At 44.1% G+C, this 14240-nt stretch overlaps 1 protein-coding gene across 7 annotated transcripts in view; it reads right to left on the reverse strand.

Moving 5' to 3' along the window:
- Positions 1-321: 321 nt before the first annotated feature.
- MVB12B (multivesicular body subunit 12B) overlaps positions 322-14240 on the reverse strand; it is a 146315-nt gene continuing 132396 nt past the window's right edge. For all 7 annotated transcript variants that reach the window (XM_073639774.1, XM_073639773.1, XM_073639775.1 and 4 more), the window contains one exon: positions 322-896. In XM_073639774.1, coding sequence (XP_073495875.1) covers positions 810-896 — 87 coding nt within the window. In that variant the 3' untranslated portion in view covers positions 322-809. The remainder of the gene's footprint in view (positions 897-14240) is intronic.

A 14240-nucleotide genomic window follows, 5' to 3' on the forward strand; every position in this document is an offset into this window, starting at 1 on the left:
ACTGCTTATCGGAGAGGTGGTCATGCACACGCCCTACTGCTCCATTCACCCCCCGGTGTTAGCGATCAGTCAAACCCCAACTAAATCAGATATTTATTGGATATTTTATAAATGTTGATGGGATAATCTCTTTAAGACATGTTTCATGTCAAAAGGAGGTTTTCCAAAAAAAAAAAAAATCAGCTTTTTTTCATGAGAAATAGCGCCGCTCCTGTCCATGTCTGGTATTGCAACTCAGTCCAAATTGAGTCAGTGTTGTAATCCCAGAGAGTCCTAGAGTGAAGCTGGTTCTATATATATAAAAAAAAAAAGTATCTTGGCAAGTATCTACTTCTACTTTGCCAAGGTTGTAACCTGTATGATCATGGGATTTTCACGCTGCTGAGCACAACGCACTTTGTGTAGGACTCAGCTTCCCACATATCACATATAGTATAGGAAGAAAGCGCGTCTTGGCTAAAGTTTTGCCGTAACGTTGCGTTCCGCCGCGGACTGCTCATTGATTTCGCTTCTACAGAGACGGGAAGTGTGCAGACCAGCTAAGCATCGGATAACACTGGCGAGCGCAGAGCTGCGGAGCTCAGCACGGATACAACGACTCAACGGGGATTTGATTGTTTTTTTCGTTTTCAGTCGTTATATTTACAAAATACCAATACAAAAAAAAAAAAAACTGTTAGAAAAGAATCCACCAACTCTTCACGACTGCCTCTTTGGCAGGGCAGGGGTTAGAAGTTATGGTTAGCAGCAATGGGTTCTGCTCAGTAGTACTTGTGCGCGCCAAATGCATTAGGCCATCTTCCCGTATCTCATGGCGGGGGCATCTGTTGGCAACGGGCAGGACTGGGGGGCAGGCGGGCGGCAGCGCTCTGTTCTGTTCTGAAGCTGTAGTCATACTGTGGGAAGACAAAAGCGGAAAAGGTTGTCAGATGGTTATTATTCATTCAGATTACCCAGGAACCCGTGCAGATATGGCGGTCGTAGTAAAGATAGAACATTTCAGCACTGCCATCTTGTGGCCAAAGAGAAAATTGCAACACATCACCAAATGAGTATCCTATAGCTCACAAGCAAGTATACGTGCAGAAGACATCATAGGTCTTTCACCTCCCAAGCATTATCTAAGGGCTGAGCCCACTCCTTGCAGCTCGGTATATAATAACAGGCTAAGCGCTGATCAAATTTAATTTAACCTCTTAAATGCTACTGTTAAGTGTATAACTGTTGCATTTAACAGGCGGTCACATGGCGACTGTCCCTTCTGATGGCCATCATTTATCAAGCAGCTGGGGGCCTTTGAAGGCTTCATATCGGCCATCTGCGCTCTCCAATGAAGCTCAGCCAAAGACTGGGCTTCATAGGAAATCAATTTCTCAATACAATCTCAGGTTCAAGTTCCCTAAAATATCAAAAAAAACCTCACAGGTCCAATTCTTTTTTTAACCAGTAGAATATAAAAAGTTATAAGATTGGTAGACTCCTGTTGCTAGATTATTTTTACCGGACAAAGAACACCGTAAAAACAGACCCCCAAAACAATGGCAGAATTAAGAGGTGGGGAGTGAGGGAGGAGAGGGAAAGTTTTCAGCATTTCACAGTACTTGGAAAGTTTTTTTTTCAATGTTTTTCAGTACACTGTATGATAAAATGAGTGGGGTAATTGGAAACTACAACTCGTCCTGCAACAAACAAGCCCTCGAATGGAAATGGAAATGTAAAAAGGGGAGGAAAATACGTAAGCACAAAAAGTGAAAATTCACCCTGTCCTTAAGGGGATCAAGAGACCAGCCGGCCGGCCAGACTCTGCTCTACACTCGATGGGAATATTTTAAGTGTTTATACTATTAGTTAGATTTTGAAGGGTTTTACATTTTTGTGTACCTTCTTTCTACAATGAAAAAAATTGTATTCCACTGTGTTATTAAACTGGCTGATGGTTACTAAAATTTCTTTGGATGAGGTCACTTTGAATGACGCCCAAGGTTGTGATTGTATTAGACATCCAATTTTTGACGTACGAGAAAAATGGACCAACGACTCTGATCAGATTCTGGGGTCGGGTCAGAGCGTCGTCGGTTTTTCTAACAGCCATGAAATTCGGACCACACTCTGATATCATCCGATTTTTTCATGGACCCATTGACTTGCATTGCCGATTTTAATCCGACACTCGGACATGTCTCTGCACCTGCCTTGTTTTGATAAATGAGGCGCATTTTCATACTTTGCCCCCAATAAAATGATCACTGGCTGCACAATAAGGGTTTGTTCTGGACTGTCAGACTGATGGCCACCAACATTTCATCAGTGAGTACTTTGGGGATCCCGCGCTTCCAGGACACTGAAGGGCCACAATTAAAGTGGCTGCAGCACTGGACACAGACGTTCCTATGAAGGAACAGCTGTGACTATATAAAAAGGGAAAAGGACATGTCCCAACTGGCAAGAAATGTCTGAGGTCGGACACACACCAACGAGACATTGATGGCCGTCATGGTGGACCCTATGCCATCTGATGTTGTTATTCCACGTACCACAACCACATCTTATAAAAACTTAAATTCACCCATTTTATGTTCTGTAGACAACAGTTTCCAGCTCAGTGCCGTCAAAGAGACTCTCTGGGCTCATGTCAATCAAACATCTCCCCAGAAATAGCCCGCTTCTTGTCCAGCTTTCTTTTTGCTAGCCAGGTTGAAAATAAGTGACCTCATTGGTTGGAATAACGCAATGTGCTGGCACAACACCTAAGTGCTAGAGGACAGGCAGTGTTGTCATGGGGGGCTTACATTGTAAAGCTCTTCTTTCTCTCTAAAACTTTAAAGAGATATTCTTAAGTTTGGAAGTTCTCCCATTTCCATGGGATAGGAGATAAAAGTTCCAATCACTGGGATCCACACCGAACCCAGGCTATGAATGGATCATGTACACTGTCGCTCCATACATTCATAATGGGACCACCAGTGTGCACTCCCACTCAGGATTGGTGGGGGTCCCAGCTGTCAGATGCTCAGCGTTTGGGAAGCTATCCTCTATCCCATGAATAAGGAATAGTTTCCAAACTTGATACCTATATTTAATGTTTTAAAGTTATGAGAGCTGGGCTCCTGGCTAAATTACAGATGACCCTTTAGGGAGAGAGTTGTAAAGTCTTGGCCTAATATGAAAAATCCTGCCTTCTCTATACCACCACTAGAGGGCACTTACTGCATACAGTTTACTCAATGCTCTCCATAGTAACCAAACATGAATTATTACTATTGCTTACACCGTTCTAACAGATCTTGCAGAACAATTAGGACACAGTCACAGACGTAGAATTAAAAAATAGTTTATCAAAAGCATAAAATCAGTCACATGAATCAACCCATCCAACTTGTGTTACATCTCACACTGCTTTTTCACGAACATCAAAGTCCTTCCTTTTATAGATCAATCTATTATAGTACTGTGCCAGGTTTTTGCTTCCTAATCTGAGAGCAGCATGATATAGGAGCAGAGAGCCTGATTCCAGCAACGTGTAACTTATTGGGCTGCTTGCTGTAGTTTTGATAAAATCATTGTTTTATAAACAGGACATTATCACTAGAGAACTACTAAACCTGCTGCCAGGTAGTCCTCCATATTCATTAGCTTTGTATAACCCCGCCCCTACCACTGATTGGCAGCTTTCAGCCTATGCACTGTGTATACAGAATGCAGCTAATCAGTGGTGTGGGCGGGGTAATACAGAGCTCAGTATTCAGAGAACTGCTAGATCTGCAGCAGATAAAACAGGGATTTTATCAAAACTGCAGTAAGCAGCCCAGTAAGAGACGCATCGCTGGAATCAGGGTCTTTACCACTACATTATGCTGAAGAAGACTAGTGACAGGTTGCCTTTTAAAATTATTTTGAGTGCCTTATAATACCAGTAAGCTTATTGCCAGAATCTATTTACCTACATTTTTATTCATGGTAGACCAAAAGGAAAAAAGCGCAGAATGCAAGAAATGTCAATAAAACATGAATTTTTATTATTGAATATTAGTATTAATCGAGTATGTATCATTAACCCTTTCCGGAGAGCAAGCTCAGGTGCTCGCGGAGCACTTTGGCGTGCTCAGCGTTTCATTCACTGTCGCCGCGCCTGCAAGTGTCACGGCTGTTAGACACATGCAGCCGTGACACTTGCAGGCTCGGCGACAGTGAATGAGACACTGAGCACGCCAAAATACTTGGCGAGCACCCGAGCGTGCTCGCCGGAAATGGTTAATGATACATATTCGAAATCAACACTATTAAATATCAATAAAAATATATAAAGATAAATAAGTGAAACATTTCAAAACCAGTAAATAAGTGAAATTAGGCCAGACCCCAGATAAAGCAGTTGCGAAATGCACGTCGGTTGAATGGTGGGTAAGCCATTGCATAGCTTTCATGTCTTCTTAGGTATTTGTGGAATCCATAGTTTATCAGCGTGATTTTACTTTGTCCACAGTGACCTCTACTACTTACCTTTTATCCCCGTGACTTATTACTATGACTTTTGTGCTGCCAATTGGGTTTGGTCAGTATTTGTACCCATCTTTTTGGTTCCGAAGCTTCACATTATAGGATAGAAATTTCTGTATGTGAGATATATACTCGTACGTATGTACATTTCGGCCTGTTTTACTTTGCCTGTGTTTATATCCTGCATCTGGCTCAATTTGTAATTATCTGATAAAGATGAACTCAGGCCTCTCCCCTTTGCTTCACACCTGAATGCATTTGTTAGCACAGATATTGTGAGCAGTGAGTCTGCTGATGTAGTCTGCGCAGTGTATCACGCAAGTGTGTCATACAAGTGTGATGCACTCAATTAGACCTGAATTGAACCTGAAGAGAACTGAAGGAAACTGGATACCCAGTCAAAGTAAACAATGTTTCTGTTTGCTTTCATTCTCTCCCCTATAGTCCTCCACTTTCTACTAACCCCCCTAATCCCTTCACCTAGTAAGGAACTGGTCATCTCTTCCTCCATTCTCCCTATTCATCTCACCTCCTCCTCAGAACTATTCCTCAACATTCAATCATGTGTCTCCAAACACAGACAGCCACCTCATGCTCTCTCCTACTCCCACCTGCTACTACTTTCTCTGCTCCTCCTCACAGCTGGCGATATCTCTCCAAATCCTGGTCCTCCTCACCACATCCCTACAGTCACTTCCACCTCCTATCCACGATCTATCACAAACTCTCACAAGCTTGCTAACCTTATACCCATCCACTCAGCCCCTACTTCCCCAGTCCCACTTACAGGAGCTCTATAGAACGCTCGCTCCATCTGCAACAAACTCTCCTACATCCATGATCTTTTCATTACTGAAACCTGGCTCACCCCCTCTGACACAGCCTCTCCAGCTGCACTTTAGTATGGTAGATTCCACCTTTCCCAACACCCCTCCTGCACCAGCAGCAAGCAAGGCAGAGGAGTTGGTTTTCTCCTGTCAGATAATTGTGCATTCACCCAAATCTCATTGCCGCCCTCCGTTACTCTCCCCTCTTTTGAGGTACACTGTGTGCGCATCTACTCCCCCTCCAACCGGCTGTCATTTACCACCCCCCAGGGCCAGCCACCACTTTCTTTGACCACTTCACCACCTGGCTACTTCACTTTCTTTCCGCTGACATCCCCACTATCATCATGGGTGACTTCAACAACCCCATTGACACTTCCCACTCACCTGTCTCTAAGCTTCTGTTCCTCACTTCCTTCTTCAGCCTTGCTCAATGGTCTTCCGCAACCACTCACAAAGAGGGCCACATACTGGACCTCATCTTCACCCGCTTCTGTTCCATATCTAACCTCTCTAACTGATCTCTCCCTCTTTCTGACCACAACCTACTCACATTCTCTTTACTCTCCTCTCCAGGTCCACAATCCCCACTCCAAAAACTTGCACACCCTTGGAGAAATCTCAAACACCTTGACCTACACTCACTCTCTGAATCCCTTCTCCCTCTTACAAACATAAGTTCCTTACACGATGCAGATATTGCTGCCGCTTTATATAACACCACAACAGCTGCAGTTCTCAAGTTGGTCGCCCCCCTCACACATACCAAAGCTTGCACAATCAACAGGCAACCCTGGCACACCAACCTGACTAAAGAACTGAGACAGGCTTCCAGGGTTGCTGAGCGGAGATGGAAAAGGTCCAACTCCAACGAGCAGTTCATCGCATTCAAACAGTCCCTCACTACTTTCAAGTTCACACCACAGCAAAACAAACCTACTTCTTATCTCCCCCCAGTCTCACAACCCTAAACAGCTATTCAACACTTTCAATTCTCTCCTATGTCCCCCAGCACCTCCTCCCTCTCCGCTCATCTTGGCTGAAGACTTTGCATTATTCTTCACGCAAAAGATCGACACCATCAGTCAAAGTCCCCACAGCCCCTTCTCATATCTACGCAACCCTCCTCCTCCAAAACGAGCTTCTCCACCATTATGGAAGATCAACTTTCCTCTTAACTCTCCAAGTCACACCTCACCACCTGTGAACTTGACATAATCTTGTCCCACCTCATCCCTAACGTTACTACAGTCTTCATTCCAACCCTAACCCACCTCTTCAACCTGTCACTAACAACTGGTGTCTTCCCCTCATGCTTCAAACATGCCTTGATCACACCCATCCTCAAAAAGCCCTCCCTTGACCCATCCTCTGTGTCCAGCTATTGCCCCAAATCACTTCTCCCCTATGCCTCAAAACTACTGGAACAACACTCTTCCTGCTCCCTCTTTGACCGCTTACAATCTGGCTTCTGACCGCACCATTCCACTGAAACTGCCCTGACTAAAGTCACCAATGACCTACTAACTGCCAAATCCAAGCGACACTACTCTGTTATCCTCCTCCTGGACCTGTCCTCTGCCTTCAACACAGTGGACCATTTCCTACTATTTCTTACTACAGATTCGCTTATCGCTCGGCATCACAGACCTGGTCTTATCTTGGATCTCCTCATAACCAACAGACCGTAAAGTGTCTCCAACTCACACACTCCACCTCCTCACCTCGCCCCTATCTGTCGGTGTCCTCCAAGGCTCAGTTCTAGGACCTCTGCTCTTCTCCATCGACACCTTCGGCCTGGGACGGCTCAGTCTCACGGCTCCCAGTACCACTTCTATGCTGATAACACACAGATCTACCTCTCTGGACCCAATATCACCTCCCTACTAACCAGAATCCCACATTGTCTGTCCGCTATTTCATCATTCTTCTCTGCTAGATTTCTAAAACTGAACAAGGAGAAAATCAAATTCATCATCTTTCCACCATTTCACTCAACCCCTCCCAACAGACATATCCATCAAAGTCAATGGCTGCCCAGTCTCTTCAGTCCCGCAAGCTCGCTGCCTCGGGCTAACACTAGACTATGATTTCTCCTTCAAACCACATATCCAATCTCTTTCCACTTCCTGCTGACTCCAAGTAAACAATATTTCCCGGATCCGCACATTCCTCAACCACGAATCGGCAAAAACACTAGTGCACGCCCTCATCATCTCCCGCCTTGACTACTGCAACATCCTGCTATGTGGCCTTCCTTCTAACACTCTCGAACCCCTCAAATCTATCCTGATTTCTGCTGCCCGACTAATCCACCTGTCCTCCAGCTACTTCCCGGCCTCTCCCCTCTGTCAATCCCTTCACTGGCTCCCCATTGCCCAGAGACTCAAGTTCAAAACCCTTAACTTGGCATGCAAAGCCATTCACAACCTGTCTCCTCCATATATCTCTGACCTAGTCTCCCGGTACTTACCTACACGCAACCTCCGATCCTCACAAGATCTCCTTCTCTACTCTCCTCTTATCTCCTCTTCCCACAATCGTATACAAGATTTCTCCCGTGCTTCCCCTCTACTCTGGAACTCTCTACCCCAACACATCAGACGCTCGCCTACCGTGGAAACCTTCAAAAGGAGCCTGAAGACCCTCCTGTTCCGACAAGCCTACAACCTGCAGTAACCACCGCTCCACCAATACCGCTGCATGATCAGCTCTACCCTCACCTACTGTATCCTCACCCATCCCTTGTAGACTGTGAGCCCTCGCGGGCAGGGTCCTCGCTCCTCCTGTACCAGTCGCTGATTCATTTTTGTGCAAGATTATTGTACTTGTTTTTATTATGAATACACCTTTTTTCATATGTAAAGTGCCATGGAATTAATGGTGCTATAAAAATAAATAATAATATAATAATAAAAATTCATATGTTTCATTGAGATTTCTTGCATCCTGCACTTTTTCCTTTTGGTCCATCATTGCTATATGTGCGCTGTGGGATGAATTAACATTGCCTTTGGACCACAGTTTTTCGGTTTGTACATTTTTATTCACTTGTATTCTCCCGATTGCTGCTGCACCTTCACTCTGAAGGCCACGTTCACATGTAAAATACTGAACATCAGTATGTGTAAGCCAAAACCAGGAGTGGATGATAAATGCAGAAGTGGTGACGTGTTTCTATTATACTTTTCCTCTGATTATTCCTGTCCTGGTTTAGGCTTACAAATACTGATGTAAAATCCTGACCAAATACTGAATGAGTGAACGTGGCCTAATCCTGTTATATGAGTGGTAAAAAAGAGCAGTAGAACCTAATTTTGAAGGTAGTATATGAGTAGGTTTTGTATTGGTGACTTGTAACTGGCAAACTTATGTGAATTTTTAGTTAGTTATATAGCGCCATTAATTACAGAGCGCTTTACATACATCATCATCGCTGTCCCCATTGGGGCTCACAATCTATATCCCCTATCAGTATGTCTTTGGAGTGTGGGAGGAAACCGGAGAACCCAGAGGAAACCCCCGCAAACATGGGGAGAACATACAAACTCCTTGCAGATGTTGTCCTTGGCGGGATTTGAACCTTGGACCCTTCTACTTCTGAGTATAGTAAAAACTTAAAGAAAGTATTCCTACTGCCTAGATGATGTTGTGCTACTTGGTCTGATAGAGGCAAGAAAAAAGGGACTCAATGGTCCAAAGAGGAATGTTCTCCGGCACCAAAAGAAAGTAGTTAAAACTTAGCCTTTAATCATATAGGATAGAAAAATTGGCAGAATGTACACATATTAAAAAAAACCATAATGTTTACGCATTTCGGGTTGAAAAACTCAAATCATGAGGGTTTTTTTCTGCCCAAAACGCGTAATCATTATGTTTTTCCTTTTTAATAAGGGCAAATGCTGCCAATTTTTCTATCCTATATGATTAAAGGCTAAGTTTTAACTACTTTCCTTTGGTGCCGGAGAGCATTCCCCTTTGGACATTGAGCTGTTTGACCTGGAAACCAGACCAGTGCATACTCCATGCACCACACCCTGACCACAGACGGTCTACGCCGGAAGACTCCTGGGATACTTATTCTCTAACACAGGAGTAGTGAGCTGAACGGAAACCTTCTCTATTTTTTGAAGAAAAAGTGTTCACAGAAACTGTGGATTGTGGATCAGAAGGAGGATGCTGTCTAATATATAAAGTGGTGGAAGAGGACAGGTCTCATTCATTTCTAGCTCTAAGGAATGAACGAGACAAGTAGGTATTTTGCCTCGAGGTGGAGGATACATTGTACAACAAGCAAACAGTTAGTTCTTGAAGTGGATGCATCAAAAAGAAGTAAAATGGACAAAACTTAAAGATCTGAATGAATCCTAGAATGTTAGAGTTGGAAGGGACCTCCAGGGTCCTCATGTCCAACCCCCGGCTCAATGCAGGATTCACTAAACCATCTCAGACAGATGTCTGTCCAGCCTCTGTATGAAGACTTCCATTGTAGGAGAACTCACCACCTCTCGTGGCCACCTGCTCCACTCATTGATCATCCTCACTGTCAATGACTTTGATATGAGCCAAATTGTGATGGCTAGATGACTGTGTCAAAGCACTGAAAACAGCAAGTCTCATGAGATGTTCCCGGTATTACTTGCCATCAAGGATCTAAGCAAAGACAACCGGTCAGTGACAGCATCATGGACACCAAGGCTCCTTGATGTGTGTGGGAAGTGACGACTAGCCCATATGGTCAAATCCCACAGAAGATAGCCTATGTAGCAATTTGTGCTATAGTATATGTCAGAACAGGCAGAGCATCCCAGCTATAGGGCTGTGTAGCCCCAAATTGGTTAAGGTGCTCATGCTGACCCTTGTCTAATGCCAAAAAGCTCAACATTGGGCATGTGAGCATCAGAACTGGAGCAATAGAAGTTGACTTGGTTTCATAACATTTTCTTTCATATCACGTGGGAGCATCAGTTGCCTGGAAAAGAGATGGAATGGGAATGCACTATGGGCCGAAGGTCAATGGAGGCTGTTATGCTCTGGGCAATGTTTCGCAGGGAAACCTTGGGTCCTGTAATTCATGTGGACGCGACTTGACATGAAAAACTCACAAAAACATTGTACAGATCAAGTACACGCCTTTATGACAACTGTATTTCCTAAGGGTGCTTTCACATTGGGTTCCGACACCCATTCTGTGGCCCGTCAATGCTTACGTCTGAACCACCCCTACAAAACAGGACTCGGGCGTATGTGCCGATGGGGCCATAGTCTATGATGGTGCCAGCAGAGCAAACGTGCGCTCTGCCGTGCATAATTTTCGAGCGTGTTCGCCTACTGGAGGCGGACATCAAGACGTAATAGACCCAATTACAATTAATACCGGTTCGGAGAAAGTTTTTGGTAACTGGTTCTGTCTACATGTCCCACTGATGCCGTGAAAAAGGTACTTAAAACCAAATATTCATTTGGCAATAAGCAATATTATTGAGAGGACTTGTCATTAGGTCAAAAGTGGTCAGGATTTACTCTTATTTCATTCCCGCTGCCACCCGGAATATTCCACTTTTAGTTATTCATTTTTAACTCCACCATATGGTTTCAGAGATATTAGATTTTTTATTTAGTGTTATTTTTTATGGTCCTAATAAGAGGGAGTGGCTCACAGGGTCCTCTGGGGCATGTCTTTACAAGGGGAGTAGCTCGCAGGATCTTCTGGGGCAGTCTTTACAAGGGGAGTGGCTCACATGATCCTCTGGGGCATGTCTTTACAAGGGGAGTGGCTCACAGGATCCTCTGGGGCGTATCTTTACCAGGGGAGTGGCTCACAGGATCCTCTGGGGCGTATCTTTACCAGGGGAGTGGCTCATAAGATCCTCTGGGGCGTATCTTTACAAGGGGAGTGGCTCACAGGATCCTCTGGGGCGTATCTTTACCAGGGGAGTGGCTCACATGATCCTCTGGGGCGTATCTTTACCAGGGGAGTGGCTCACATGATCCTCTGGGGCGTATCTTTACCAGGGGAGTGGCTCACATGATCCTCTGGGGCGTATCTTTACCAGGGGAGTGGCTCATAAGATCCTCTGGGGCGTATCTTTACCAGAGGAGTGGCTCATAAGATCCTCTGGAGCGTATCTTTACCAGGGGAGTGGCTCATAAGATCCTCTGGGGCGTATCTTTACCAGGGGAGTGGCTCATAAGATCCTCTGGGGCATATCTTTACCAGGGGAATGACTCATAAGATCCTCTGGGGCGTATCTTTAGGCTGCTCTGCATTATTACTTAGTGAGCAACGCTCAGATCTTAAAATTTAGAACTAAATAAAAGGAACCCTATGTCTGGATACGTAAGGCAGATTTTAAAAAAACTAATGTTAAGTGGAACAGCAGGAATAAAATAAAAGCAAAACATGGGCACTTTTATCTCATGACAGGTCCTCTTTAAGGTAAAACTATATAGAGTCATACTAGGAACAGAAGGGGTTACTGCAGTCAAGTGGGAGAAGGTTTGTCAAACACAAACCTCCTGGAGCTGAATTGAGGCGATTGGATAGGAGCACAACACATAAAGATGTCGAGTACTCGCTAATTAGCTCTTAAAAAGACACAAATTAGATATGCGTGGCTAACAGCAATTATAATCAAGACGAATCTCCAGCCATTTGGGAACAGAAGAAAGAAACAAAGGAGTAAAAAAAAAGCAAGGAGGGAGACTGGTGAGGGAAAAAGGCAAGATGCAGAAGATATGGGTCTTTCTTTTACTGCACGTTTGACATATAGTTCATTTAGCTACAAGCATTGGATTTGCTGCTACCCTTATAGAAACTGCATTAGATGTAATCTTTAGCTATTCTGCATCTTCCATGAGCAACTACACATCAACAATGTGAATTTTAAACACGTTCATTAAAAAAAAGAAGACAATTTTTAGATGTGTCTGTCCACCTAGAGAAGCTTGTATTGCACCCTTCTCTTAATGTGTGCTTGTGCAGCTGAAAGTTCAGAGCTCCGCGTGAGTTTTCTATCACACATTCACTATGCTGCGCAAGACAAATTTTTTCGAGAGAAAATGCAGTTTTAGATATATTCTCAGGCATAAATAATCTGTAAGTGAAGAACAACAACTTGCTCTGATCATCAGCAGAAATTCTGTATAAAAACCGCAGGATATATTAACCCCTCCTGGACATGTGGCATACATGCACATCACATATCAAGTGCTGGTGTTTAGCATGGGCTGAGGAACTAAGTCTGCACCATACCTAGCAGATACTGGCTGTGTCATACAGGCAGCGTCCATCGTTAACACAATTGACCTGAGCTTGCTCTGATTGCTGCTGTTTAACCCATTAAATGCTGCTGTGAATGCCTACCAGTGACATTTAAGGTGTGTTATCGCAGTGTTGCCATCCCCCACCCCCTGCGACATGATTGCGGACTGTTGATGGGCAGCCATAGCAGCCTGCTGAAGGCCACCATGACTGCCATCTTAGAACTCCTGTGAAGTTCTGACACACCCTGGGGATTCATAGGAGACCATTAATTTCTCTATGTACTGCTATACTGTATACAGAACAAGCCATCAAGCAAATCGTTGGGCCAAGTCCCATAGGGAGACTAAAAATAAAAAATAAAAAAAAAGAAGGTTTTGCTTAACGCTATATGCAAAAAAGCAGGCAGCACACTGTAGAAGTATCAGAAAAGTGAACAAACTTTATATACACACACACATCCATATATATATATATATATATATATATATATATATATATATATATATATATATATATATATATATATATACACATACATACATACACACACACACACATATATGTACACACGCACATATATATACACACACCATATATATGTATGTATAAAGAAATAAATAAAATATAATATATATATATATGTGTGTGTGTGTATATATATATATATATACATACAGTGTGTATATATATATACATACATACACACATATACATATATACATATACACACGGGTACACACAAACACAGTTCAAAAATAAAGGGAACACTGAAATATCACATCCTAGATCTGAATGAATGAAATATTCTCATTGAATACTTTGTTCTGTATAAAGTTGAATGTGCTGACAACAAAATCACACAAAAATCATCAATGGAAATCACATTTATTAACCAATGGAGGCCTGGATTTGGAGTCACCCCCAAAATTAAAGTGGAAAAACACACTACAGGCTGATCCAACTTTGATGTAATGTCCTTAAAATAAGTCAAAATGAGTCTCAGTATTGTGTGTGGCCTCCACGTGCCTGTATGACCTCCCTACAACGCCTGGGCATGCTCCTGATGAGGCTGAGTATTGTGTGTGGCCTCCACGTGCCTGTATGACCTCCCTACAACGCCTGGGCATGCTCCTGATGAGGCTCAGTATTGTGTGTGGCCTCCACGTGCCTGTATGACCTCCCTACAACGCCTGGGCATGCTCCTGATGAGGCTCAGTATTGTGTGTGGCCTCCACGTGCCTGTATGACCTCCCTACAACGCCTGGGCATGCTCCTGATGAGGCTGAGTATTGTGTGTGGCCTCCACGTGTCTGTATGACCTCCCTACAACGCCTGGGCATGCTCCTGATGAGGTTGAGTATTGTGTGTGGCCTCCACGTGCCTGTATGACCTCCCTACAACGCCTGGGCATGCTCCTGATGAGGCTCAGTATTGTGTGTGGCCTCCACGTGTCTGTATGACCTCCCTACAACGCCTGGGCATGCTCCTGATGAGGTTGAGTATTGTGTGTGGCCTCCACGTGCCTGTATGACCTCCCTACAACGCCTGGGCATGCTCCTGATGAGGCTCAGTATTGTGTGTGGCCTCCACGTGCCTGTATGACCTCCCTACAACGCCTGGGCATGCTCCTGATGAGGCTCAGTATTGTG

Source organism: Phyllobates terribilis, unplaced genomic scaffold (genome assembly GCF_046119375.1).
Source record: "Phyllobates terribilis strain yellow unplaced genomic scaffold, ASM4611937v1 Scaffold_7__3_contigs__length_470593459, whole genome shotgun sequence".
Taxonomy (NCBI): Eukaryota; Metazoa; Chordata; class Amphibia; order Anura; family Dendrobatidae; genus Phyllobates; species Phyllobates terribilis.